Here is a 25,610-nt window from a genome sequence, read left to right on the forward strand (position 1 = left end):
GATAAGGTGGTAGTGTTGGCTACAGACGCAGAAAAGGCTTTGATAGAGTCCGCTGGGCTTTCTTATTGGGGGGGGGGGGGGGGGGGTCTTGGAAAAGATGAGGTTTGGTCCACACGTTTGTACTTGGGTATGTTCCCTTTATGCAAACCCAGTGACCCTGGTTAGAGTTAATGGTTTCTTACTCTGATACTTTACCTGTGCAGCGGGGTACGAGACAGGGTTGTCCCCTGTTCCCTCTCTTTGCTTTGTTGATTGAACTGTTGGCTATTGGTATTCGGGAAAATAATGATGTGCAGGGGCTACCAGTTCTCAAAAACATAAGTTGGCACTCTTTGTGGATGATATTTTGTTTAACGTACGCAATCCCGGGCGGACATTGCCAGTTCTCCTTGAACTGAAGGATTATGGTACTGTAGCAGGTTTTAAGGTTAATATGGATAAATCCAAGATGTTAGGCTTAAATACGTTACCGCAAGAGGAGCAGTTTTTACAGCAGACTTTCCCGCTCCATTTTGTTCATTCATCTGCCTGTTACTTTGGGATTATGCTTCCTTGAGATCTGACCCATTATTCTCCATTAATTATCTGAAATTGGCAAGGGAAATTAGGGGGATTTGAATTGTTGGAAAGGGACTGTGGTTATTGTAGTGGGGGCGTATTTCTGTGTTGAAAATGAATGTCCTACAGTGGTTACTCTTATTTCAAACATTACCTGTTGCACTCCCGAGGAGGTTTTTGGACTGTGGTGCAACTTTTTTTCTTTTGCTTGGGGGGGGGGGGGGGGGGGGGGGGGGGTTAGCATCCATGTACAGCTCAAACTACTCTTTGGAGTAGTTTGGCTCAAGGAGGCCTTGCTATGCCTAATGTGCACTGGTACTACTGGGGGGGGGGAGGGGCACAAATGCGTATTCCTTAGATTGGAAGATCGGGGAAGATAAACCAGCCACTCTTGTGGAGTGTCAAACGCCTAGCCACCCGCCTGGGTCTACCCCGCGGTCACTTAGAGGGTCTATCCCCAGAACAGCTCAGGTCCGCCTGCACCTTCCGCTCGTGCTCTACACTAGCACCCTCCTCCTACTGTCTGGGTCACAACTGTCTCTGGGCGAGTCTCCTCTCAAATTTATCCCCAGTGATTTCTAGGTTACTGGTGCCACACTCCGTGGTCCCACGGTTCCCAGAAAGCACTCACAGACCCAACACACACCACAACCAGGATTCTTTCAGTTCAGACAGGCAGAGGCAATAAACAATTACTTATTGTCTTTAAAAATTGAACAATGTACAAAAAATGTACAATTAGCACAATAACAGGTAACTGAAATATGGATCAATTATAACACTAACTAAACATTTGTTTACTTCCTAGGAAGTACCTGGGGAGATCAGAACATATAACTGTTCCCCAGTTATCAAATATAACTTTATTTTTTTTACATGACTTCAGCAGATAGCTCTTTTCTCCCGGGCTGAAACGGAATAAACAGCCAGTACAATTGAAATGAAAAAAAAAAAAAAAACTCCTGGGCCAATCAGAGCCCAGTCAACAACAACATTTGAAAAAAAAAAAAAAAAAAAAAACCTGGTTATATCACTTGGGCCTTTCCTTAACTGTTAACTAAGGAAACAACTTAAAACATAACGTGCCATCTGCTGGCCAAACTAGAGAAATGCACTTCAAGATTTAATAAATACCTGAAATGAATTGCTTATCTATTTTCTTCTAATTTACTTTATATTTTCTGTACTTTAATTGCAATAATATTCTGTACTTCTAATTCCGGAATTGGCGATCGCCACTACGGCATAATGCAAGCTACATTGAGCCTGCAAAGAGGTGGGATATAAATGCAGAAAAATAAAGACAAGATTTAATAAAGGCAATTTTACATGCTTAAAACACACTGTTCTGTCACATGGAGCAAGCTTTTTGTCCCTCTTTGCCTTTGAAACATATTTTATGGCTTTCTTCCTCCACACGGGAGAAGCAAGCCCTGCTACCCAATCCCTTTTCTAAGCATTTATTGGGGATTTGGGGAGACTTGGCAGTGCTGGGGGAATAGAGCATAGGTTTTGACTTCGGTTGCTATCCGCTGGGAACCTACCTTTGGTAGTGGTCAGTATAGGGGGGTGTCTCAACAATAGGAAATGGCTGGAGTGGTAAGATTTCAGGATTTGTTTGTGAGGGGAGCACTTATTTAATATGATCCTCTCTGTGAGACTACGGGTTAATTAAGGGGAATTTTTTTTCTTTACTTACAACTTAAGACATTTTTTTCTCTGCCCAGGGATGGTTGCATTCTAATCCGGTGGGAGGAGAGCATTTGGAGAACTTATGGGTTGTGTTGTGGAGAATTCCACATCCCCTATCTGTTTAATTTTAAGTCTAAATGGGAGTGGGATGTGGGGATTCATATTGGGGATGACAGCTGGGACCACATCTTTAAGGAAGTGACTCTGACCTGTTTTTTTTTTGTTACATTTGTACCCTGCGCTTTCCCACTCACGGCAGGCTCAAAAATACCTATAAAGTGTTCTCGATGGTATCTCCTTCCCGCTTGCATTCTATCTATCCAATGGTCTCAGACTCAGTGTTGGGCACTGTGGGAGTGAGAGTACTTTTTATTCATAAATGGTTGTCCTGTGATCCTATACAGAAACTTTGGTGGGAACTGGGGCGGGCATTGACAATAGTCCTAGGTAAGGTCTTTACACTCTCTCCTCATCATTGTTTATTGGGTTTTGGAAACTCGGAGGGGTTATGGTGGCAACAAAAGATTCAGTGTTTGGGTCTGGCTGCTGTATGTTGTCTTATTGCCGCTCATTGGAAGAAATGTTCTGGTCCTACTATACAGGATTGGCATTTGAAGGTGTCTGTTTTAGTTGAAATGGAGCACCTTGCACATTGAGAAAAGGGCTATTTGATCGACATACCCACTGCTGGCTGAGAAGTTTGTCCTGGGTAGTAGAATTTTTTTTTTTTTTTTTTTTTTTGGGGGGGGTAGGGTTGGGAATGCTGAGGACATAAGTTGAAGGAACAGCTACACATGTTCTGTATTTGGTTTTAATTGAGGGGAGGGAGTTACATGGGAAAGGGAGAGGGGAATTCATTAAGTTCATGGAATGTTTAGCCTTGGGGCTTTGTATACATATTTCTTGATGTATTATGTTTTGGTTTGCTTTCTCTTTAATGAATAAAGATTTAAAGTGGAAAAAATAATATTAAAAAACCCCCACCAAAATAGTAGCATAGCATATAACTAGAAATCTTAGGAGACTTCAGTTTATATGTTCCCACTCCATTAGCAACAAGAAATTACCAATAATAAGGTGCAGGCAGCAGTCCAGCAGCGAGATGGGGGCTATCCAGTCTTTTTGCATGAAGTGTCACGTTTGATTATCTTCCAGTTGGTGTGAAGTTGTATGTGTATACTCTATGCAAAGAGCTCCTAGCACTCGGGGAACAGGTCCAATCTCTGGAGGCTAGAATAACAGACCTGGAGGAGCTGAGGCAGACAGATGTCCCACCTCCAGTCTGGCAACTTCTGTGCTGCCATGAAGGAGAAAGGTCTCTTGAAGGGAGAGCATCACTGTGGAGAGGCAGGAAGTGATCCTGTAGCCAGGCCCTGCCCTCCAGGGGATGCAACATCCTCTCGCATTGAGGATGTCTCCTGGAGCTCTACCCAGGAGTGAAGGGTTACGACTGCTTTGTAGTTGGAGATTCGATCATTGGGAATGTAGATAGCTGAGTGGCTGGTGGATGTGAGCAATGCTTAGTCACTTCCCTTCCTGGTGTGAAGGTGGTGGACCTGGATAAGATTTTAGTCAGTGCTGGGGAGGAGCCTACTGTCTTTTTGTTAGGTGGGTACCAATGACTTAGGAAAATGTTGGAGGGAGGATCTGGAAGCCAAATTTAGGCTCTTAGGTAGAAAGCTGAAATCCAGAACCTCCTGGATAGCATTTCAGAAGTGCTCCCCATTCCATGTGCAGGGCCCAAGAGATAAGCAGAGCTCTGGAGTCTCAATGCGTGGATGAGACAATGATGGAGGAAGGTTTTAGATTTGTTAGGAACTGGGCAACATTCTAGGGAAGGGGGAAGCCTAAAGTATCTTTCAAAGATATCACCTTAACGGAAAGATATGGCAATCCCGATAGCAAGGTTGCTGTAGAGACCATAGTAGACCAGGTGTCTTTTAAATAAAAAGTAGACAAATTTTCAAGATTACCAATTCGCTGTCAATTGCTGAGCAAGATGTAAATAGGAACAAACATAGTTTGAAATGTCTAGATGTAAATGCCAGAAGCCTAAGAAATAAGAGTTAAAATATATTGCACTAAATGAAAAGATAGATATAATAGGCATCTCTGAGACTACTAGAAAGAGGATAACCAGTGGGACAGTGTCATACCAGGGTACAAATTATATACCAGTGATAGGGTGGATCAAATTGTTGAGGGCCTTGAATAGACTAAAAATTTTGCAGGACACAAAACACATCTTGGAATCCCTGTGGATAGAAATTCCATGTGTAAGGGGAGAAAGGATAGTGATAGGACTGCACTGCCGTTCACCTGTCCAGGATGAACAGATATAGAAATATCAGAAATTAGGGAGGCTAACAAACTGGGCAACACAATAATGGGTGATTTCTGTTACCCCGATATTGACTAGATCACTTTGGAGCATGCCAGGAAGGTAAAATTCCTTGATGAAATCAAGGATTGCTTTATGTAGCAGCTGGTTCAGGAAGAGGGGGAACAACTGTAAAGCGCATGATCTGGTGCAGGAGGTAATGGGTCTGGGGCTGCTTGACAATAGTGATCATAACATGATCAGATTCGATGTAAGCTGTGGCGTAAGTACACACAGGAAATCCAATGTGTTAGCATTTAACTTTCAAAAAGGAGGCCATGATAAAATGAGTAACAGTTTAAAAAAAAAAAAAAAACTTAGAGGAGCAGCTGCAAAGGTGAAAAATTTGCATCGGGCGTGGATGCTGTTCAAAAATACCATTCTGGAAGCCCAGGCCAGATATATTCCATGTATTAAAAAAAGGAGGAAGAACGGGCAAATGACAAAGGCATGATTAAAAAATGAGGTGAAGGAAACTAGTAGAGTTAAAAGAAAATCCTTCAGAAAATGGAAGAAGGATCCGACTGAAAATAATAGGGAATGGCAAGCAAATGCAAAGCACTTATAAGGAAGGCAAAGAGGGACTCTGAAAAGAAGATTGTGTTGGTGGTTAATCTTTGTCTCCCGGCTGTGTGTGTGTATATAGATTAGTCCCAGGAATAATGAGAAAGCAGCAGTAGAACAGTTGGAGCTGAACAACGTTTTTGTTCATACAAAGTTAATTATTTTCAGTGGAAATTAAATCTGTTGGCTGCCTGCTATTTGAATATTCCATCACTTTCTTTATTGCTACCAAGCATGACATATTTAGGGCATATGCCGTAAACATAGATATAGATCTTACATGCACATGGTATTGCTTGTTAAACCCAAATGCAAAATCTAAGGGTGGCTAAACAATTTGGTATAAACTGTGTTTATGACTTGGTTTGCTTTGTACTGCTTTGGGTCCTACAGATCTGTACATCTGCTGTTATTTTGGGGTTGCATATGGAATTTACAATAAAGAATATTGTATGTTTGTAAATTGGTTGCTACATTCTCTATTTCTGTGGATAACACTCTCCTCCTTCCTGTCTCATCAGCTCGTAACCTTGGGGTCATCTTCGACTCCTCCCTTTCCTCCTTTGCACATATTCAGCAGACTGCTAAGACCTGTCATTTCTTTCGCTATAATATCACCAAAATTTGCCCTTTCCTTTCTGAGCACACTACCAGAACCCTCATCCACGCTCTTATCACCTCTCGCTTAGACTATTGCATCTTGCTTCTCACAGGTCTCCCACTTGGCCATCTCTCTCCTCTTCAATCTGTTCAAAATTCTGCTGCACAACTAATATTCCACCAGTGTCGTTATGCTCATATTAGCCCTCTCCTCAAGTCACTTCACTGGCTTCCTATCTGTTTCCGCTTACAGTTCAAACTCCTCATATTGACCTATAAGTGCATTCACTCTGCAGCTCCTCAGTACCTCTCCACTCTCATCTCTCCCTACATTCCTCCCCAGGAACTCTGTTCTCTGGGTAAATCTCTCTTATCTGCACCCTTCTCCTCCACCGTTAACTCCAGACTCCATTCCTTTTATCTTGCTGTACCATATGCCTGGAATAGACTTCCTGAGCCGGTACGTCAAGCTCCATCTCTGGCCGTCTTCATATCTAAGCTAAAAGCCCACCTTTTTGATGCTGCTTTTAACTCCGAACCCTTATTTTATCATCACTTTAATTAATTTGTTACATTTGTACCCCACATTTTTCCACCTATTTATAATAGTCCCTTATCTCTTGTTTGTCCTGTTTGTCTGTCCTAATTAGATTGTAAGGTCTGTCGAACAGGGACTCTCCATGTTCAAGTGTACAGCGCTGCGTACGTCTAGTAGCGCTTTAGAAATTAGTAGTTTGTACCAATAAAATACATAATGTTACGTACATATATATTTGGGGGGGGGGGGGGGGAGAACGTGTTAAACATTTACCAGCACACCACTGCCTGTACTAGTCTGTAAGAGCAGTACTTGTTATCGGCTGTGCTGTGTTGTTTCTATGATATCACTTGCTGGGCACTTTAATAGCGAGTTCGTCTGTATTAGCAGGATCATCAAGCTTACTTGGTGCTATTTTAACTTCTAATTTTGTATTGGCATCCTATAACATGCTTGGAGTGGCCTAGTGGTTAGGGTGGTGAACTCTGGTCCTGGGGAACTGAGTTCGATTCCCACTTTAGGTACAGGCAGCTCCTTGTGACTCTGGGCAAGTCACTTAACCCGCCATTGCCCCAGGTACAAATTAAGTACCTGTATATGTAAGCTGCATTGAGCCTGCCATGAGTGGGAAAGCGTGGGGTACAAATGTAACAAAAATAAAATAGATACTATTGGAGATTCTACATGGAATGTTGCTACTATTGGAGATTCTACATGGAATGTTGCTATTCCACTAGCGAATGTAGAAGGCTGCGCAGGCTTCTGCTTCTGTGAGTCTGACGTCCTGCAAGGGCCGACTTCTAGTGGAATAGCAACATTCCATGTAGAATCTCAAATAGTAGCAACAGTGTAGGAGTGGCCTAGTGGTTAGGGTGGTGAACTCTGGTCCTGGGGAACTGAGTTCGATTCCCACTTTAGGTACAGGCAGCTCCTTGTGACTCTGGGCAAGTCACTTAACCCTCCATTGCCCCAGGTACAAATTAAGTACCTGTATATGTAAGCTGCATTGAGCCTGCCATGAGTGGGAAAGCGCTGGGGTACAAATGTAACACAAAAAAAAAAAAATCTGCTGTGACTACACTAGCCAGAGATGTTTTTGTTTTCTTCAGACACACGGTGAGGTGGAGCGGCGCATAGTCTCCCAGTTGCTGACTCTTATGGACGGCTTGAAGCAGAGAGCACATGTGATTGTCATGGCTGCTACCAACAGACCTAACAGCATTGACCCGGCACTTCGGCGATTTGGTAAGATACACTCTGTCTAAGAAATACTTAATTTCTTATTGGGGAAATTGAGGACTGCTTTGAAAACTAGAGTTGCCTTCCCCACTCCTATGTTGACAAGAAAATTGAATTCCCCTTCACCATGTCTGAAACCTTGATACAAAGAGCTTTGACTATGTTGCTCTCTTTAGGCCGTTTCGACAGAGAGGTAGATATTGGTATTCCTGATGCTACAGGACGTTTGGAAATCCTCCAGATTCACACCAAGAACATGAAGCTGTCGGATGATGTTGATCTGGAGCAGGTTGGTACATTGTGCGCTAGTATCTAATTCTGGGAGTTGAAGATGGATCGTTTGGAAAAGGCAAGGTGTTGAAATAGTTGTTTTAACACATTTCCACTACGCTGAAATTGATTTGTCTTGCAAATAAGAGGAGGCTTTGTAAAATTCATTGTAAGGGTTATATACTACTGACCACAGTAGCTGGGAGCAAACTACATGGAGGTGCATTGAAGAAAGTCAGTCTCTGGATTGTTCATTAGCTTCATTTTCTCTACCAGCACCACTTAGTGTACCACATGGCCATGGCCCTGAATCTCCCACTTGGCTATGCTTTGGAGGGCAACCAAAATCGGGGGTTTTGGTTTCAGCTGAAACCGAAATCTGTGGCCAGAATTTGCTGCTTCGTTTTGGCCAAAGCCGAAACTACCAGGCTGCCCTCCCACCACCCAAAGACCCTCCCTGGGCCTACCTTTAGAAGCCCTGGTGGTCTAGTGGCCTCTTGAGGGCAGGAGCGATTCCCAGTCACTTCTGCCCATGCCACACTGCAGTCAAAATGGCTGCCGCAACTTCCCATGGCAGCTTTGTGGTAGCTATTTTGAGATTGGAATCGGCATGGGCAGGAGCAATCCCCAGTTGCTCCTGCCCATGCCGCTTCCAGTCTCAAAATGGTTGCCATGATGTCTCACATCAGTCTTGAGGCTGTTGCAGGAAGTCGCAGCAGCCATTTTAACTGCAAAGCTGACATGGGGGAGGGGGGGGGTTGCTCTTGCCCTGAAGAGGTCATTAGGGGAGGGCCTTTGGGGGGGGGGGGGGGCTTTGGTTTCAGCCGAAAATGTACTGTCATTTTTGGCCAAATCTGGATTTTGGACAGCTTTTGGCACCAAAACTGAAATTCGGTCGGCTTCTATTATGCTTAGTGTGGCGTCTTAGTACGTGTTCCATTTCTTTCCAGACCAGATAAGTGTTCATCATTACATTTGTTTCCCTAGCAAATGAGCTGTCCGCATTCTTTTTCTTCTCAGTATAATTTCTACTTGTTGTTTTCCCCCCCCAGGTAGCTAACGAGACCCATGGCCATGTGGGTGCTGACCTGGCAGCACTTTGTTCTGAGGCTGCACTTCAAGCCATCAGGAAGAAGATGGATCTAATTGATCTGGAAGATGAAACCATAGATGCAGAAGTGATGAACTCATTAGCTGTGACGATGGACGACTTCAGGGTAATCTTAACTGCCTTTGTCATTCTTCCAACCAGAGGCATAGCCATGGAGGTCTGGGCACCCCAAGGTCTGCTGGTTTGGCTGGTGGGGGTCCCCATGCCTTGACTGCAAAAGCTTTCTTGCGGCTATATTTGCAGCCGCGCTGCCTGCCCTGCTTTCCCCCCTCCCCTGTACGCATTCATGTTTTCACAAACACACACACACACATACACTTTGGTCTCATGCCCCCTCCCAAATCGAAGTTTGGCTATGCCTCTGCTTCCAACAGTCCCTTTTTATATGGTAACTCAGAGTGCTAATTTAACATGGTTGCTTCTATTGACAGTGGGCTCTGAGCCAGAGTAACCCATCAGCATTACGTGAAACTGTAGTAGAAGTGCCTCAGGTCACCTGGGAAGATATTGGTGGCCTTGAAGACGTGAAGAGAGAGCTGCAGGAGCTTGTACAGGTAAAGGATAAGATATTACTGCTTGCATGAATGAGTGTTGGAGCAGCATTTGAAAAAGTCATTATGTAAAGACTGAACCAGGAAGGCAGAGGTGGGGTATAAAACCCTTTGTCTCAGGTTCTGAGCCACTCTTTCACCCTGAATTGCTAGTTTGGTCTTGCTTCTATTAAGCCGATTTGCATGTAAAAAGCTCACAGTTTAGACATGAAGATAAGACTAACTCATTGCAGATGAGAGAAGGGACATTGGCATATCTATAACATTCCCTGTACTTGTGTGCATTAACTGAGGACCATCTTAATTTCACACTCATGTACCGCCAACTTTTGGTCAGCAAGGTTATACAGTAAAGGACTCTGATCTGATGGTACCAACATTAGCTTTTCTTTAGAAAAGAAATAGTTACAGTTGGAGGAAATAAGTGTAGTTGGCAAATGTAGCTCTTACCCAAAGAGAAGGCTTGTATCCTGAAGTGAGCACTTCTGAGAGTGTCCATTGTGTGTACAAAGTGAACATGTCACTTCTTTTTATGCAGGATGCCACTCAAACCTTTAGTGCAGTTGTGAGAGTGGTGAGAGGGCCCTGTACACAGATTTTTGTGTAGATGAGGTAAAAGCACTGCCTGATTTACACGCATCCCACGTTGCGGTTACTGTAGAGGGTTTTTGAAACTTACTGGGCTTTTTCTCTCTGCAGTACCCTGTGGAGCATCCAGACAAGTTCCTGAAGTTTGGAATGACTCCTTCCAAAGGTGTACTGTTCTATGGTCCACCTGGTTGTGGCAAGACTTTGTTGGCCAAAGCCATCGCCAATGAGTGCCAGGCCAATTTCATCTCCATCAAGGGACCCGAGCTGCTTACCATGTGGTTTGGAGAGTCTGAAGCGAACGTCAGGGAGATCTTTGATAAGGTAAGATGCTTCAGGGCTTCTTCCATTTTCTGATAAGTTGCAGAAACTTATAAGCACTTTAGAGAGCAGCAGTGTCAGGCCAACATTATCATTTCAAGTTGTATGCTGTTGCTCCCAAATATGAAGAAGAAATGTCCTAAATTAAGAACATAAGACCATAAGAGTAGCCATACTGGGTCAAACCAGTGGTCCATCTAGCCCAATATCCTGTTTTCCAAACAGTGGCCAAGCCAGGTCACAAGTACCTGGCAGAAACCCAAATCGTGGCAACACTCCATACTACAAATCCCAGGGCAAGTAGTTGCTTCCCCATGTCTGCCTCAATAGCAGACTATATGGCCTTTTCCTACGGGAATTTGTCCAAACTTTAAAAAAAAAAAAAAAAAAACCCAGATACGCTAACCGCTGTTACCACATCCTCCGGCAAAGAGTCCCAGAGCTTAACTATTTGTTGAGTGAAAAAAAATTTCCTCCTATTTGTTTTAGATGTATTTCCATGTAACTTTGAGTGTACCCTAATCTTTGTACTTTTGGAACAAGTGAAATATCAATTTACTTCTACCTATTCTACACCACTCAGGATTTTATAGACCTCAATCATATCTTCCCTCATTTGTCTCTTTTCCAAGCTGAAGAGCCCTAACCTTTATCCTTTCCTCTTATGAGAGGAGTTCCATCCCCTTTGTCATATACCAAGTTTGGGGTAGTTGAATTCAGAAGTAAAGATGTTTTTCTGGAAGAACGGGTACCTGAGGGGAGCACAGTTTTCTGCATTAAGTGGTTTGCAGAGTAGATCAGTGGCTATGGTGTTAATGGGGTTTGTGTCCAGATTTTTGTCGGTATGTTGCAGTTTGATCCTTTTTACCAAGCTGAGGATTTGGTGCTGCAGGATTATTTACATAATTGAAATGTTTTTTTTTTTTTTTTTTTTTAAAGAGGTTAGTAACCTAGGAATAACATAGTAAATGTTGGCAGATAAAGACCTGCACAGGCCATCCGGTCTGTATCTGGCACGATGTTCAAACTTTGTGATTAAACACTGGCATACTATATCCCTGCCAGTTTGGGGGGGCAGAGTCTATAGAAGTCTGCCCGACATGGTTCTTCCCAACTACTGGATTTGTGTTCAAAGCCTAGTCTAGCCTTGTTCCTGATTTCTTTGCCATTTGCAGGACCCAGATCATAGAAACGTTGGTCTGGCTTCCCAATCTCTGGTGCTGTCTTCAAAGCTCACTCGAATAATGTGGACATTCCAGTTTTGCTTTAACTGGATACCATTTTTTTTTTTTGGGGGGGGGGGCTTCATCAACTTGAGCAGGAGAAAAGAGCAGCTGGTTTCAGGGTGGAAACTGATGTAAACTGCTGCTGCTTTTATTGTGGATGTAATATGGTGTAATTTTTCTAATGAACTAAGCTACTTTAATTCTAAACTTTACCATGACACCCCACCTTCTCCCCCTTTACTCATAGGGTTGGATGTATTTAAGCCTGACAGACTAAAGGTTATACAGTGAGACAGATGTGCATTTTAAAATCTTGTTTATCATATTCAAGGTCTGGGGTTTTAAAAACTATTTGCCTCCCCAGTGTAAGTCCTGTTGAGGCTTGCTTAATGTGTATATATACATGTGGGTACAAACAATTTTGTCTCAGATTTCTGCAAGCGGACAGTGGTTCCTCTGAGGAAAGAAGGAGTTGTGCATCAGTTTCATAAATTTTTTGATGTGTATGCTGTGTACGTCTAGTAGCGCTTTAGAAATGATTAGTAGTTATTAAAAATATTTTATCTACAGTTCAAGCCTTTCTGCAGTTTACATTCCGTATTTGTTTTCATGGTGTATGAAATGGTGCATAATATATTTTTTTAAAAGCTGTTTACTGGAAAACTTGAATAAAATGATTTAAATGTAACTGTTTGAGGCTTATGCAGCTGGGGTCAGAGAGCTCTTGGGGACCAACTTTGTCCCTATGTCATTCTCTAGGGTGGCTCCTTGGATGTGCATACAGATCTAGCTTGGTTCTTGCAGAAAGTTCAGCATTTCATATTCATTAGTCATTGATTCCACAGTGGGATCTATTTGGTTTTGGAAGTGCTGATAGCCCCCTTCCCCATCCCCTTTGAGCCCTTGAAGCCTATCGCATAAAAGGATCTGTCCCTCAGTGTCCATCTGCTCAGCTCATATTTCAAATTCAGGCTCTATCTTGTTAGGATCCATACCAGATAATTTTATTTTCAGGACCGTCACCTTTCTTCTGTTCTTGATGATGTGGTCTCGTCATTTTTCATTTGAATCAAGTTGTATCCTCCTGTTTCTGTAAAGGAGAAAGTAGGGTCAGTAGTAGGAGTTTTAACCTTCTGGGCATCCTCTACTATTTTGAAGTGAATACATTGTTAAAATCCAGAGAGGCTTTTCATGGTATTTAGTGACTCTTGTAAGGATGAAGCAGCTTCTAAGTCTTTTATGTGGATCAGAGAGAGGCAATAGGTGCTGAGTATCTGAAGGATCACCTGGTTACAGAGAGCTTATAGTCATGTTCCACGAGGCCTCGAGCCTCCTCTTAGGCAGAGGGTAGTACATTGGCGGCAGATGACACATGTAGGGCAAGCCTTAGCCTTCTAGCTGGAGTGTACTAAAGCCCATAGACTGTCCCCAGACAGGATGAGGGCAGCCATCAGTAAATGCACATTATCCAGTTAGCTAGTAGATTGCATCTCCTTCACTTACGCCAGGCTGGGAGGGTCATATCATGGCTCAGTGTCAGAACCATGTTGGCATCTGTAGCCCACAGGAGATCAGCCTCCATTGAGGTTTGCAGAGTCTTCAGTCCATGTATTCACGTCTTCCTTTGCCCTCAAGCAGAATTCCTGATGCGACAGCCGATTTGGTCAGACATCTCTACAGAATTTGTTTGGAGTATGGAATCCAGCTCTATCCTGTAGGTCCATTCTTTTCTGTTCCAGGTTTTTGTTAGTTATTTGTTCTGGTTGGCCTTGCTGTTGCAAGTCCTTATTGACGTATTTGTTTTCGGAGAGCCTGGTAGCTAGGGATTCTCAAATGTGAGGACATATTGTCCTGCTTGTCCTTGGAGAAAGTGAAGTTACCCATCAGTTGCTGGTGTACTCTGAAGACTGTAGGATATATTTTCTCACATACCCTCCTACCTCCCCTCGGAGTTGAATTCTCTGTATTTTTATACCACTGCGGGTCCCGCTCAAGTCAGGCAGACTGGAAGGCACATGTGGATGTTCAGTCAGCCTTCCAGAAGATGAAAGAATGCTGGGCAGCATCCGTACTGGGGCTTCATAGATGTTACACAAATGTGTGAACATAAGTTCTGATGTCCTCAAACACCTGCTTATAGGTAACTTTTTCCTTTGTGTCCATCTGCTGTCAGGGTGATATAGACCCGCACATTTGGACTAGGCTAGTAGGATTCAAGGAAAGAAAATTAACAGGTAAGAAATTTCCCTTCATTTTCAAAGAATTCCTGACGCTCTTGTTCACAGAAGAACTTCACTTCCTATACTGTACTACTCTTGATTTTGCAGCCCAAATGCATAACTCTGATTGTTGAATCTTAGCTTCCAAACTCTAGTCTAAGACTGTTCCTCAAGCTTTGTTGGATTTCTCCTCATGTTTTTCACGCCTTCCAGGGTGTTTGTCCTGTTGAACATTTTAATGGTATCTGCAGAAAAGCAAACCTTTATCCAGAAGTTTTTCCTTCAGTACTGCTTACAAAAATACCGAAAGAGCTGGATCAGTGACATACTACTACTAAGCATTTCTATAGCGCTGCCAGGGTTACGCAGCGCTGTACAAGTACCTGTGGTGGTACACTGCTAGTAATATCCCTTTTATCAGAATGAACTTCATGCACTACAGCTGCTACCTCCCATTCACCAGTTTCTAACCCAAATTCATTTTAGAAACCATACCAAGTTTGTTTATTTATTACATTTGTATCCCACATTTTCCCGCATAGCAGTAGGCTCAGTTTTAGAAGTCACCTGTACGAAATAGTGTCAAAAGCCTGGCCTAAATCCAAGTAACATTACTTCGAGCATTGTCCCCAATCCAACACTGATTATCCAGTCAAAGAAATTGTTCAGATTTTGTCTGAGCAGTGTTCTTCAGATATTCACTGGATCCAGAAACTCACTGTTCTGTGACTTGTGTATTTTTAAGCAGATATTCCATTAATTTACTTGCCACTGAAGTCTGTCACCTGTGGTGGTTAACCGCTTCTTGTTTCTGGGGAAAGAAAAAATACTTGTGCTTGTAAGTTCCTATAGTGATTGTGCTCGTTAGCCATCTGTGTATTGTCCCCCCCCCCCCTTTTTTTTTTTCTTTTTCAAAAAACTTGCTCGTTAAAATGCTGGGGAAGGAAAAAATACTTGTACTTTTAACTTTCCATAGTGGCTGCCTCTCCCAAAGACATACACCTTTCTAAACAAAGGGTAGCCCTTCCCAGCTACATATGGGAGGTAGGGGGTAGGGACCCGGGGCACCCGAGTGTAACACCCCAGAGGCTGGAAAAGAAAACCCTACCTGACCAGTGTCTAACAGAGAATTCCTAGGCACAGAAGAAGAGGTAGCAATATTGTTCTTATTATTAACCTCTAAAAGAGAAAGATAGAGAGAGACTAATGGGCTCGCTTCCTACCTGCTGGGAGACTGAAAAAATACTGAGGCTAAGGTCACATGACCAGGGCTCCTATTTGCTCTCTAGAGTCAGAGTTTTTTTTTCTCAGTCTCCACCTGCTGGTAGGCGAGCACAACCCATCAGTCCAATCCTGGTCCGGTCCGGAGGGACTAAAGGAAAGCAAATTAGCAGGTAAGATCTAATTTCTCCTTGTTTCTGTTGTGAAGAGGAGCCACACTGGCCTGTCTTCAGTCCTCTGGAGTCACTCCAGAAGCATGGAGAAGGTCAGACTGTTGAGATGCCAGAATTTGCCTAAGTAAATGGAAGTACGTGTTTCAGATATTCCTGTTCATATCAGAAGCAGAATGTTGTAATACTGAATACAGACTTTGCTACATTTAATAAATTATTCATACTAGTTTTTTAAGCTTGTGAAAAAAAAATGCATTTATGCCCAAGGATATCACCACCCTTGATACATACAGGGCTCTGTGATGTGTTCAGCCCTGATGTCTCTCTTCCTCCTTAGTACTGCGCCTAATGTCTTTCTCTGAGCTTTTTGTGTTTGATATTAATACCATTAAATTGTCCACAGGCACGGCAAGCTGCTCCATGTGTGCTCTTTTTTGATGAGCTGGATTCTATTGCTAAGGCACGTGGTGGGAACATTGGGGATGGCGGTGGTGCCGCAGACCGGGTAATCAATCAGATTCTGACAGAAATGGATGGTATGTCCACCAAGAAGAATGTTTTCATCATTGGGGCCACAAACCGTCCTGATATCATTGATCCTGCCATCCTGCGCCCAGGACGTCTGGACCAACTTATTTACATCCCATTGCCTGATGAGAAGTCACGTGTGGCCATCCTGAAGGCTAACCTGAGGAAGTCACCAGTTGCTAAGGTAGGCTGTGGGTGCATTCTCCCCTGACCATGCAGCAATGTAGGAAGTGACCAAGAGGCCTGTTGGGAATGAGCTAATGAAGTGGATTGCTGCACAAAATTGTGTTAGACCTTAGGAGCAGGAAGATGATAGTATGCTATAGAGATGACTTCCAACTAGATCAGAAGTGTGCAGACTTGAGTGGTACCCTACCAAGAGCGCATTGTCTTTATGTTCTCCAGTTATCTCCTAACACTCAGCTACAGAGAATGTTCTCACTTTAGTCCCTTACATTTAGGTAAACAGGAAGTAGGAATTAGTGGTTGGGGTGGTAAGTAGGAGCCATACTGAGCCATCAAGTTTTTTGTCTATTTTAACGAAATAGCACAATCCACCTCTTCCTTCTCCTCTTCCACCTCAATTACTATACTATACCATTCTTGCATTTATATCCCGCTTATATCAGCTTTGTAATCAAAGCGGGTTACATTTATTTTATTTGTTACATTTTTATCCCACATTTCCCCACTTATTTATAGGCTTAGTACCGGAGAGGCGTTTGCTGACTCCGGTGTGAACAAATACAAAGTGATGTTGTGGTAGGACTAATGTCCTAAAAGCGTTACCTTATAGCTAAAACAATAGCCAAAATACGAAAGTCAACAAATTGTCTTAGGATTTAGAATCATAACTTTTCATTGTAGCAAATAATAGGTGTAGATAATTAGGTGAAAACTATATTTGAGAAGGCAGCAAATTCTAAATCTTACTAGATAAAAGAGCTATCATGAAAACGCTTTAACTGAATTTTTTTGACTGATGGAAAAACAACTTGAACATGGAGCGATGTCACATGGCAAATTTTCACCTGCAGAGCAAAGTAGGGGCAGGCCTAGTACTTGGCCTGCTGAGGCTTGGCAACTCAAGGGTGTCTAAAATGCCGAGGTGCAGGGGTCTAGCAGTGTTCCAGCAGCATGAAAGGCTCAGAAGGTTGAGTGGATCTGTATCATCTGTGGACTGACATGTTATTTGTGAGAAACTGTACACCCTCTAAACCTTAAGTATTGGACTACAAATAATTATAAATGTCCTACTGTGATTACTACTCATCATGCTAAACACAAATATAACAATCTCCTGCTTGCTTTTGGTGTTTCATGTACTTTTTTTTTTTTTTTTTTTTTTTTTTTTTAAAGTAGCCACTTTTCTGGGACGTCTGGGTTAGTTTTTTTTTTTTTTTTTTTAACATTTATCCCTTTTCTCTGTTAATAGCTATTTTTCTTGACAGCAGGAACAGCAATGATGTCAGCATGTACCCCTTTCCCACTTGGAAGCAGGTTGATACAAACCAGGCTGTCCCAGTGTCAGAATCCTCATCGTCAAAGCCTTGTCTACTCCAGTGGGAGTTTTAATGCAACCTGAAAAACAAGCTGCCCTTTATGCAAACAGCTTCTGTTTCAAGTTGTGCAGCTTACTGAGCTGGTTCTTTGTGTTCAGACTGAGGCACTCGGCCTTGAACTAGGACTGTATTACAGTCTGTTCTTTGGAAACTATGAGCAGCTGTGCCCTGGTTTTCAGCAATATGTGTAATATTAGCTCTCATTCCAAGGACAGGAAGTTACTGCAGGATAAAAGATCCCTCATCTCTTTAGTATGGAGCATAACTGTATGCAGTTAGCAGAATATCCCCATCTCTGAGATGTCTTTCTATGAAGAGTAACTTGGCTACTTCCTAACTTTTGTACTATTTTAATAAAGCAGAGTCCAGGAGAGATTTGACACCTATTAACAGCACCAAACTTGAGGTCTGCTTTCCTTTTGCAGGATATAGATCTGGATTTCCTGGCAAAGATGACCAATGGCTTTTCTGGAGCTGACCTGACCGAAATCTGCCAGCGTGCCTGTAAGCTGGCCATCCGAGAGTCTATTGAAAGTGAGATCAGGAGGGAGCGAGAGAGGCAGACAAACCCCTCAGCCATGGTAAATTGATTGCGTGCACGCAAGGGAGGAGGCAGTAACACAGCACTGAGGTCTAGAGGAGGGGATTCCAGCAGTCTTCTAGTGTCTTCATAAATAGGAGGGGGGACTGCAATTAGAGCCTGCTAGACACATGACTTATTAAAAATGTTTTTTTATTAGCTTTTGAAAAAAAAATAAATAGCATCAAGAGACAATAAGGTTATCAACCACCAAATAAAACACTGCACATGTGACGCATATTGAAATTTAAGCTACGCAAGCACCGAAACAGGTTTGCAAAAGTAAGATGAACAATAAAACTGAATAGTTTTGTTAAAGGTATATTAAGTAACACAGTACCACAATATTGTTAGACACTTGAACTAAACCTTCCAAAAGGAGGAAATAAAAATTGTAATATAATCATATATCGTTCTCAGAGCTTGCGTTATGGGAGCCATTGTGGCTTGGTATATCATCTGAAACTTAATTGTCCTCTTCTAAGGGCTGTCAATTTACTTAAATAATATGCATCCACAGCCTTGGTCTAACCACATCCTTCTGTGGTTACCATAATTGTAGTCTAGCAATGAGCAACTTTCTTTAATACAGCCGGTCAAGTCAAAAGCACTTGAAAATGCTGGGTAGCCATGTCTGGCGGTTGCCATTGCAATAACCATAACTTAGGATCAGCAACTACTGTGATATCGGCATTGAAGGAATAATTTGTGTCCAGTGAGTCCAGAAACTCTGGATCCTTGGGCAGCTCCAACATACATGGTAGTAAAATGCTTAAACTTCCAGGCCCTTTCCAACATAGTGCAGACCATTCGGGAGAAATAAGAGAAGCATGAACAGAATACATATGCCAGCAATATAGTACTTTAACTCTGTTCCACAAGATTAGAGGATTATAGAGATTCAGAATGGAACATCCCAAATTCCGCTCATGTAAACCTATTTTTAGTTAACTCTGCGCCCTAGTGAGTAATATACAGTTTAGAGACTTAACATTTTCTGAGCAGTACCCACAAGTAACGCCTCAAAAGGCAGCACTTTGTGGGTCAAATAATCTTGGTGCTGAATCTTATAAAAAAAATAAAAATAAACTGTAGTTGGAAGTAAATATTCTGCCATCATTTGTTGGAAGGGGATTAAAATGCCTTCAAAGAATAAATCCCTTATTTATTTGCAGCATTTGTATCCCCCATTTTCCCACACATTAGCAGGCTCAATGAGGCTTACAAGTCACCGTATTTGGGAGTTCCAATACGGTTGATGATAAATACAAATAGAAATAAGGGGTTCAATCACGGAATAATGTAAGGTGTTACTATTGGAATTACGGTTTGAGTTTAATGTAACATGCTGACTATTGTTTCTTTCAGTGTACATGGCGAAAGTGAAGGTAGTAAGGGGGGAGGGGGATAAGAGAGGGTACTGTTATAAAACAAAAACTGATGATAGCAACTTAAGATTAATGTACATAAGAACGATAGCTTTACAATTTGTTGTGTATGTACTCTAATGGATGTGTTACTAGGTGGAATCATCAATGAAAATGTTGACACACAAGGTGCATACATATATGGTAACATACATGGGATCATAACATACTTGGAACAGATCATGGTATAAATATCTATCGTGTGTATATACATAAGGAAGAATACATTATGGTAATGCATGAAGATTTCTGAGTAATAAATTGGATTGTAACAAAAAAAACAAATACAAATAGAATCAGGGTAAGGGAAGGTAGGGGTAAATGGGAACAATAAATGACAAAGATATAAGAAATAACATTGTCTTGTAAATCAGTGCAGAGTTGAAGTTGCTAATCAGAAACAGCAGGGTAGGCTTTACCAAACAGGTCTTCAAAGTTCGCCCGAATTGTAGATGGTCATGTATCTTTTCACTGCTGTTAGTAATGCATTCCACATTTGCGTACTTAAATAGGTGAAATTGGACGCGTAGGTCGCCTTATATTTAAGGCCAATGCAAGTAGGATAGTGAAGATTCATATAGGTACGAGATGAGCTGATACTATTCCTGGCTGGTAGATTAATTAGGCCAACCATGTAACCAGGGGCATCACCGTAGAGTATCTTGTGAACTAGAGTACAAAGTTTGAAGGTAATGCGGGACATAGGGAGCCAGTGCAGTTTCAGGCGAAGAGGTGTAGCACTAACATATTTTGTTTTGTTGTATATCATATCTGGCCGCTGTGTTCTGGGCAGTCTGCAGTTTTTTCAGAAGCTGGACCTTACAACCTGCATATAATCCTTTACAATAGTCCAAATGGCTTAGTGTATGCGTCAAGCGGCGGAATATTTCCCTCGGGAAGTAGGGTCTTATTCGCTTAAGTTTCCACAGGGAATAAAACATCTTCTTTACAATGGCTGTTGACTTTTGTCAGTAATGACACCTAAGATTTTAAGGTTAGTTGAGAAAGGGAGAGAATAAGCCGGGGTGTTTAGGGTTGCAGGCTTATAAGCAGTAAATGGAGATGAGATGACAAGACAATGAGTTTTTTCAGTGTGTAATTTCAGCTGAAATGAGTTGGCCCAGGAGTCCATGATGTTCAAGCAACATTCAATATCATTTGAGATATTAGAGAGGTCATGACTGAAGGGGATATAGATCGTAATATCAGCATAAATGAATGGAAGCAATATGTGCAATATACCCCTCTTCTCCCACCCTTCCAACAGTCTAGCATCCCATTAGGTACAAATAATAAGAGAGCACTCTGGTGAGGGGGAGATCCCAGAGAGGCACTTGGTCCCCAACATGATTTTCCTAACGCCTGACCTCATGGATAATAAATGACTGACTTAAAGGGGAAATTTTTTAAAAGGTGAGGCTGTATATCCCTTTGGCCCCAAATCAAGGTAGTCCATTTAAGAAGCTAACATATATCTATCTAACCTTACCCACAGTTTCAATTACTGGGAGGAGTGGCCTAGTGGTTAGAGTGGTGGACTTTGGTCCTGGGGAACTGGGTTTGATTCCCACTGCAGGCACAGGCAGCTCCTTGTGACTCTGGGCAAGTCACTTAACCCTCCATTGCCCCATGTAAGCCGCATTGAGCCTGCCATGAGTGGGAAAGCGCAGGGTACAAATAAAAAAAAAAAAAAAATTGGGGAGCAATACTGGTCGGTCCTGTATTGCCTGCAGGTGTGCTGCTGTATAACTACTGTCAAAATGAGGAACCCCCAATCCACCTCTAATGTGACAGTGTTGTAATATATATATCTAGCCACTTGAGGCAGCCTTCGCGTACAAATATAGGAGAATATCTTTCTCTGAAACTGGGAAAGAGTTGCCCTTGGAATTGCCACAGATAATGTCTTGTTGCCCCACTTTATGTATTTGTCAACATTATTTTACAGGTAGCAGTGTATCCTATCCAAGCATGTTATAATCTAGACCAGTATTCCAAGGTCTTGAAAAGCTCTGGAAATAATCTCCCATAGCTCCACCTGTATAAAACAGTAAGATCTCTCACTGCCAGATACAAAATACACCCTTTAGCCCACCCAAAGGTTAACTGGGCTTTTAGTTTTTCAGTTATATTGGTAAGGGAAGTGTAACATTTCAATTTGAACTTGGAAGCATTCATTTAAAAGCGTGAAAGACTACCATATAACTGCAACTCAGTTAATATATGAAGTAATGATTCACAGGGGTCCCTGACAATAAGAAGGATCTTCAGCAAACAATATTTAAAATTCCTCCCCTCTCACACAGTCTCCCTTGATATGCTGATGTCTAATTATGGCTGAAAGGGGTTCTACCACTTAGACAAAAAGAAGAGAAGAAAGGAGGCACCTCTGTTGAGTTCCCCTATTTAGTCTAAAGCTTGCTGAATAACCCCCATTAACTCTGACCCGGGCAGTGGGTGAGGAATAAAGGGTGGAAATCCACTTTCTAAAATTTCTGCATAAATTGCCACTCAACTTTACTAGACAGGTATTTGTTTCAACATTTTTATTTGAGAAATCAATAACACCTTTCAGCAGTCTCTAAATAAATGTCATAAGTAAACATCCTTCAGACCAATACAAATCCAGAACAGTGTTCCTCAATTTTTTGTGTTTTAATGATCTCCCTCCCCCTCCACTCCCCAGACTTATCAACCAACGTGTTTAGGGGGACTAAGAAATGGCCCCCAAGCATGAACGAGGTTACTTCTACCACAAGGGAAGGATATATAACAATCACAATTTTAATCACCCACTTGAAATGCAAATTATTTACTAGACAGGTATTTAAATGTAAAAAAACCTAAAGGGTGAGATGAAGGGGTATTAGGATCTAGCACATCTTTTTCTCAGTTCAAGGTGAATTACATTGAGTTGGTATTTTCTGGTCCCCAGAGGGTAACTGAAGCCATAGAGAATTGAGTGACTTGCCCAAGGTCACAGGGAGCAGCAGTGGGATTTTTAACCTTGTTTTTTTTATATGCTTCACAGCTCACTGATCTAACTCTTGGGCAGCCGCTCTTTTCTAGGACAGTTTTTTTCTAACCTATTCAAGCCCTAGGCACCCCAACGTTAAACATTGTGTGGAGCAAGCAATGCAGACAAGGTTTGCTTAAGATTAAGAGCTGGGAAAGAATTGAAAGCCCACCACTCAGTGACACATGAACTTACCACAATGGATCTGCTCCCTTTATGTGCAGGTGGAAGGACTCAAGTGGTGGTGCTGATACTAAGCAGGGTTACTTATCCATTCCTTGCATTGTTGCACATTCATGGTTCATGCAGTAGTTGGGAAAGACTTGCATGGGAACTACACCTGTTCTCAGGAAGGAGCTCCTCCACATTTAGAAGCCACCACTGGGCTGACTGACTTTTGTGTGGTACCAAGAACAGAGCCCAGGTGTTGGCTTAGATCTGAGCGTTAGGCAGTAGTGGCTTTTCTTGGCACACCAGTTGGGAAACACTGCTCTAGGATAGCAAAAAGCATTGGTTCAGATGGACCAAGAAACCAGATGGAAGAAGGCTAAGAGGAAATAGGAGGAAAACCTCCTTTACCAAGATGGCAGGTGATTCAGGCACATACCTCCAATAGATGGTCACAACTAAAGCCTTGAATTTAAGTATACTTAGGATAGATTTGGGGGAGGGGGCAGTAATCAGTGACACGAGGCACCTGGGCAGACTGGGTGGGCCACTAGGTCCTTGTTTTCTGGCAATTTTATTTATTTAGATTTTGCTCACACCTTTTTCAGTAGTAGTTCAAGGAGAGTTACATTCAGATTCATTGTAAGCTCTGTCGAGCAGGGACTGTCTCTTCATGTTCAAGTGTACAGCACTGTGTACGTCTAGTAGCGCTTTAGAAATAAGTAGTAGTAGTTTTGGTTAGCTGTTGGGTTTTCAAAGAGGAAACAAATCTCCCACTGCATCTGTTTAGTTCTGCTGTGAAAAATATTCTGACATTTTAGATTTCGGTGCCTTTCCTACCTGTGTAGTGCTGTTTGTCCACTGGGGGTAGTTCATAAAACTAACCTATTCCGTTTGTGCTACCCGCAGAGATTGAGAGGCTGTGTTCTGTGAACACACAGATGGGCCTAGAGACCGATTGGGAATCGAGATGTCTGGCAAACCTTTGGTGGCAGAACTAGCATGAAGCTTGATCTAGTCTGCCAAAGAATGTAGTAGGAGTGTGGATCAGGCAGAACATCTTGGCGTTTGGTGCATGCAGTTTTTCCTTACTGCTTCCCATTGCTGTAAGAATTAGCCATGGGATGCCTGCACCATGCTTTCCCAGCAGCTGTGTTGTAGTGAGAGCTCTTCACCTGTACCCTTAGCTCCTGTTTTAATAATCATCTGATGCACTTGAAGCTAGTAGAATACTGCTGCGGTGTCTTGGGCTTGAGATACCAGGAAGTGAAGGAGCTATGTTTTCCTAGACTTTACTGAAGGTGTCAATTTGTGGTTAATATTCCCTTCTCCCTGTATCTCTCCTGTTCCAGGAGGTGGAAGAAGATGACCCAGTGCCTGAGATTCGTAGAGATCATTTTGAGGAGGCCATGCGTTTCGCTCGCCGCTCTGTCAGTGATAATGACATCAGGAAGTACGAGATGTTTGCACAGACCTTGCAGCAGAGCCGAGGTTTTGGCAGCTTCAGGTAATCCTCAGACTTTATTGAATAGCAAATGGCTTGGGATTTGTGCTTTGTCTGAAGAACTAAGGAGAAAAACTGCATGTAGTATCCTGTTAATTTCCAAGTTCCATTCCCTGGCAGAAGTTTTCTTTTGTTGCCTCATATCTGGATAATATAAAAGCCACACTGAGTCAAACTAAGGTCCATGGAGCCCAGCACCCTGTCTCTGACCGTGGCTGATCCTGGGTCACAAGTACCTGGCATAAAAAAAAAAAGTAAAATGTATTTATTTCTCATAGCTCATTTCTGGGTATGAGCAATGGCTCTCCCAAATCTGCTTGGCTAATAAATGGTTATGGACTTCAGGAACTTGTTTGCACAAGTACTTTGTTTAGAAATTTGATTTCGTGAATGAAAACAGTGTAACAGAACACTTAATTCACAGACTGCTAAATCAGGCTCAAACCCTTCAAGCAGTGTACAATGCAGTATGAGAGGGGGGGGGATTCCCCAGGCCTGGGTCTCCAAGGGGGGCCCGGTGCTGCAGTGCCCAGTCTCACCTGCCTCCCTCCACAGCTCCAGGCCCCCTTCATTCAAAGCGGCAGCCGCAGATCGCCTCTTTTCTTGCCTTCCCTCCCTGTGTCCCGCTCTTGCGGAAACCGGAAGTTACATCAGACGAGGGCGGGACACAGGGAGGGAAGGCAAGAAGAGACGCGATCTGCGACTGCCCCTTTGAATGAAGGGGGCCCGGAGCTGTGGAGGCAGGCAGGTGAGACTGCGGACTGCAGCGACGGGGAGGGTGCGGCGGGGTGACGTTGCCCCGGGCCCGGCCTAGTCTCTCGGCGGCCCTGTGAGAGAGACGTGACCCAAGAAGAACAGGAAGTTGCCCTTATTTAGAAGCCCTATTTGCAGTCTGGGCATGCATAAAGTGGCATGTAGATTTGTATATCACGTCTAAATCCACAGTTTAGAAAGCTGGGATCTATGTGAACAAGTTCACAGTATGTGTGTCTGGAAAGGGGATGAGTTTGGGCAGGATTAGGGTGGGTCCAAAACGTGTGTGTTACCCATTTGAGAAGGGAATTGCATGTCTGCTGAAAGATCAGCATTGGGGTTTACAGCTGATCTCTAGGATGTTGTGTTCATGACAGTGCTTCACAGGAGTGATTTGTGAAGGTCCCTCCTGTTTAACTATTTGTCCCCCAGAACTTATTGTGTCAAACATTTGTGGGCTCTTTCCTTAATTAGCATAGATGTTTCTAAAGGGCCACATGTAGATGTTTCCTCCATTAATGTTACCCACGTGCTCCTGCTGCTGCTTAACGTAGTGCATAAGCATTCATTCCTGCATGTGTTTTTAGAACGGGCTTTGGCAGCAGGTTCTGTGCTAAAATACTAATCCTGAGTGGTGTAGAACGAGTAGTAGTAAATCTATTTTTCACTCGTTCCAAAAGTACAGACTGTGGGACACTCGGAAGTTACATGGAAATACTTTTAAAACAGGAGGAAATATTTTTTTCACTCAACGAATAGTTAAGCTCTGGAACTCTTTGCCGGAGGATGTGCTAACAGCGGTTAGCGTATCTGGGTTTAAA

The 25,610-nt window shown here is 42.7% G+C and overlaps 1 protein-coding gene across 1 annotated transcript in view; it reads left to right on the forward strand.

Moving 5' to 3' along the window:
• VCP (valosin containing protein) overlaps positions 1-25,610 on the forward strand; it is a 115,118-nt gene that overhangs the window by 88,429 nt on the left and 1,079 nt on the right. Inside the window, exons 13-16 of the mRNA XM_030192827.1 lie at positions 10,203-10,415; positions 15,655-15,963; positions 17,767-17,922; positions 23,885-24,039. Of these exons, the coding sequence (XP_030048687.1) occupies positions 10,203-10,415; positions 15,655-15,963; positions 17,767-17,922; positions 23,885-24,039 (833 nt within the window). The remainder of the gene's footprint in view (positions 1-10,202; positions 10,416-15,654; positions 15,964-17,766; positions 17,923-23,884; positions 24,040-25,610) is intronic.

This window comes from Microcaecilia unicolor, chromosome 2 (assembly GCF_901765095.1).
Source record: "Microcaecilia unicolor chromosome 2, aMicUni1.1, whole genome shotgun sequence".
NCBI classification, from domain to species: Eukaryota; Metazoa; Chordata; class Amphibia; order Gymnophiona; family Siphonopidae; genus Microcaecilia; species Microcaecilia unicolor.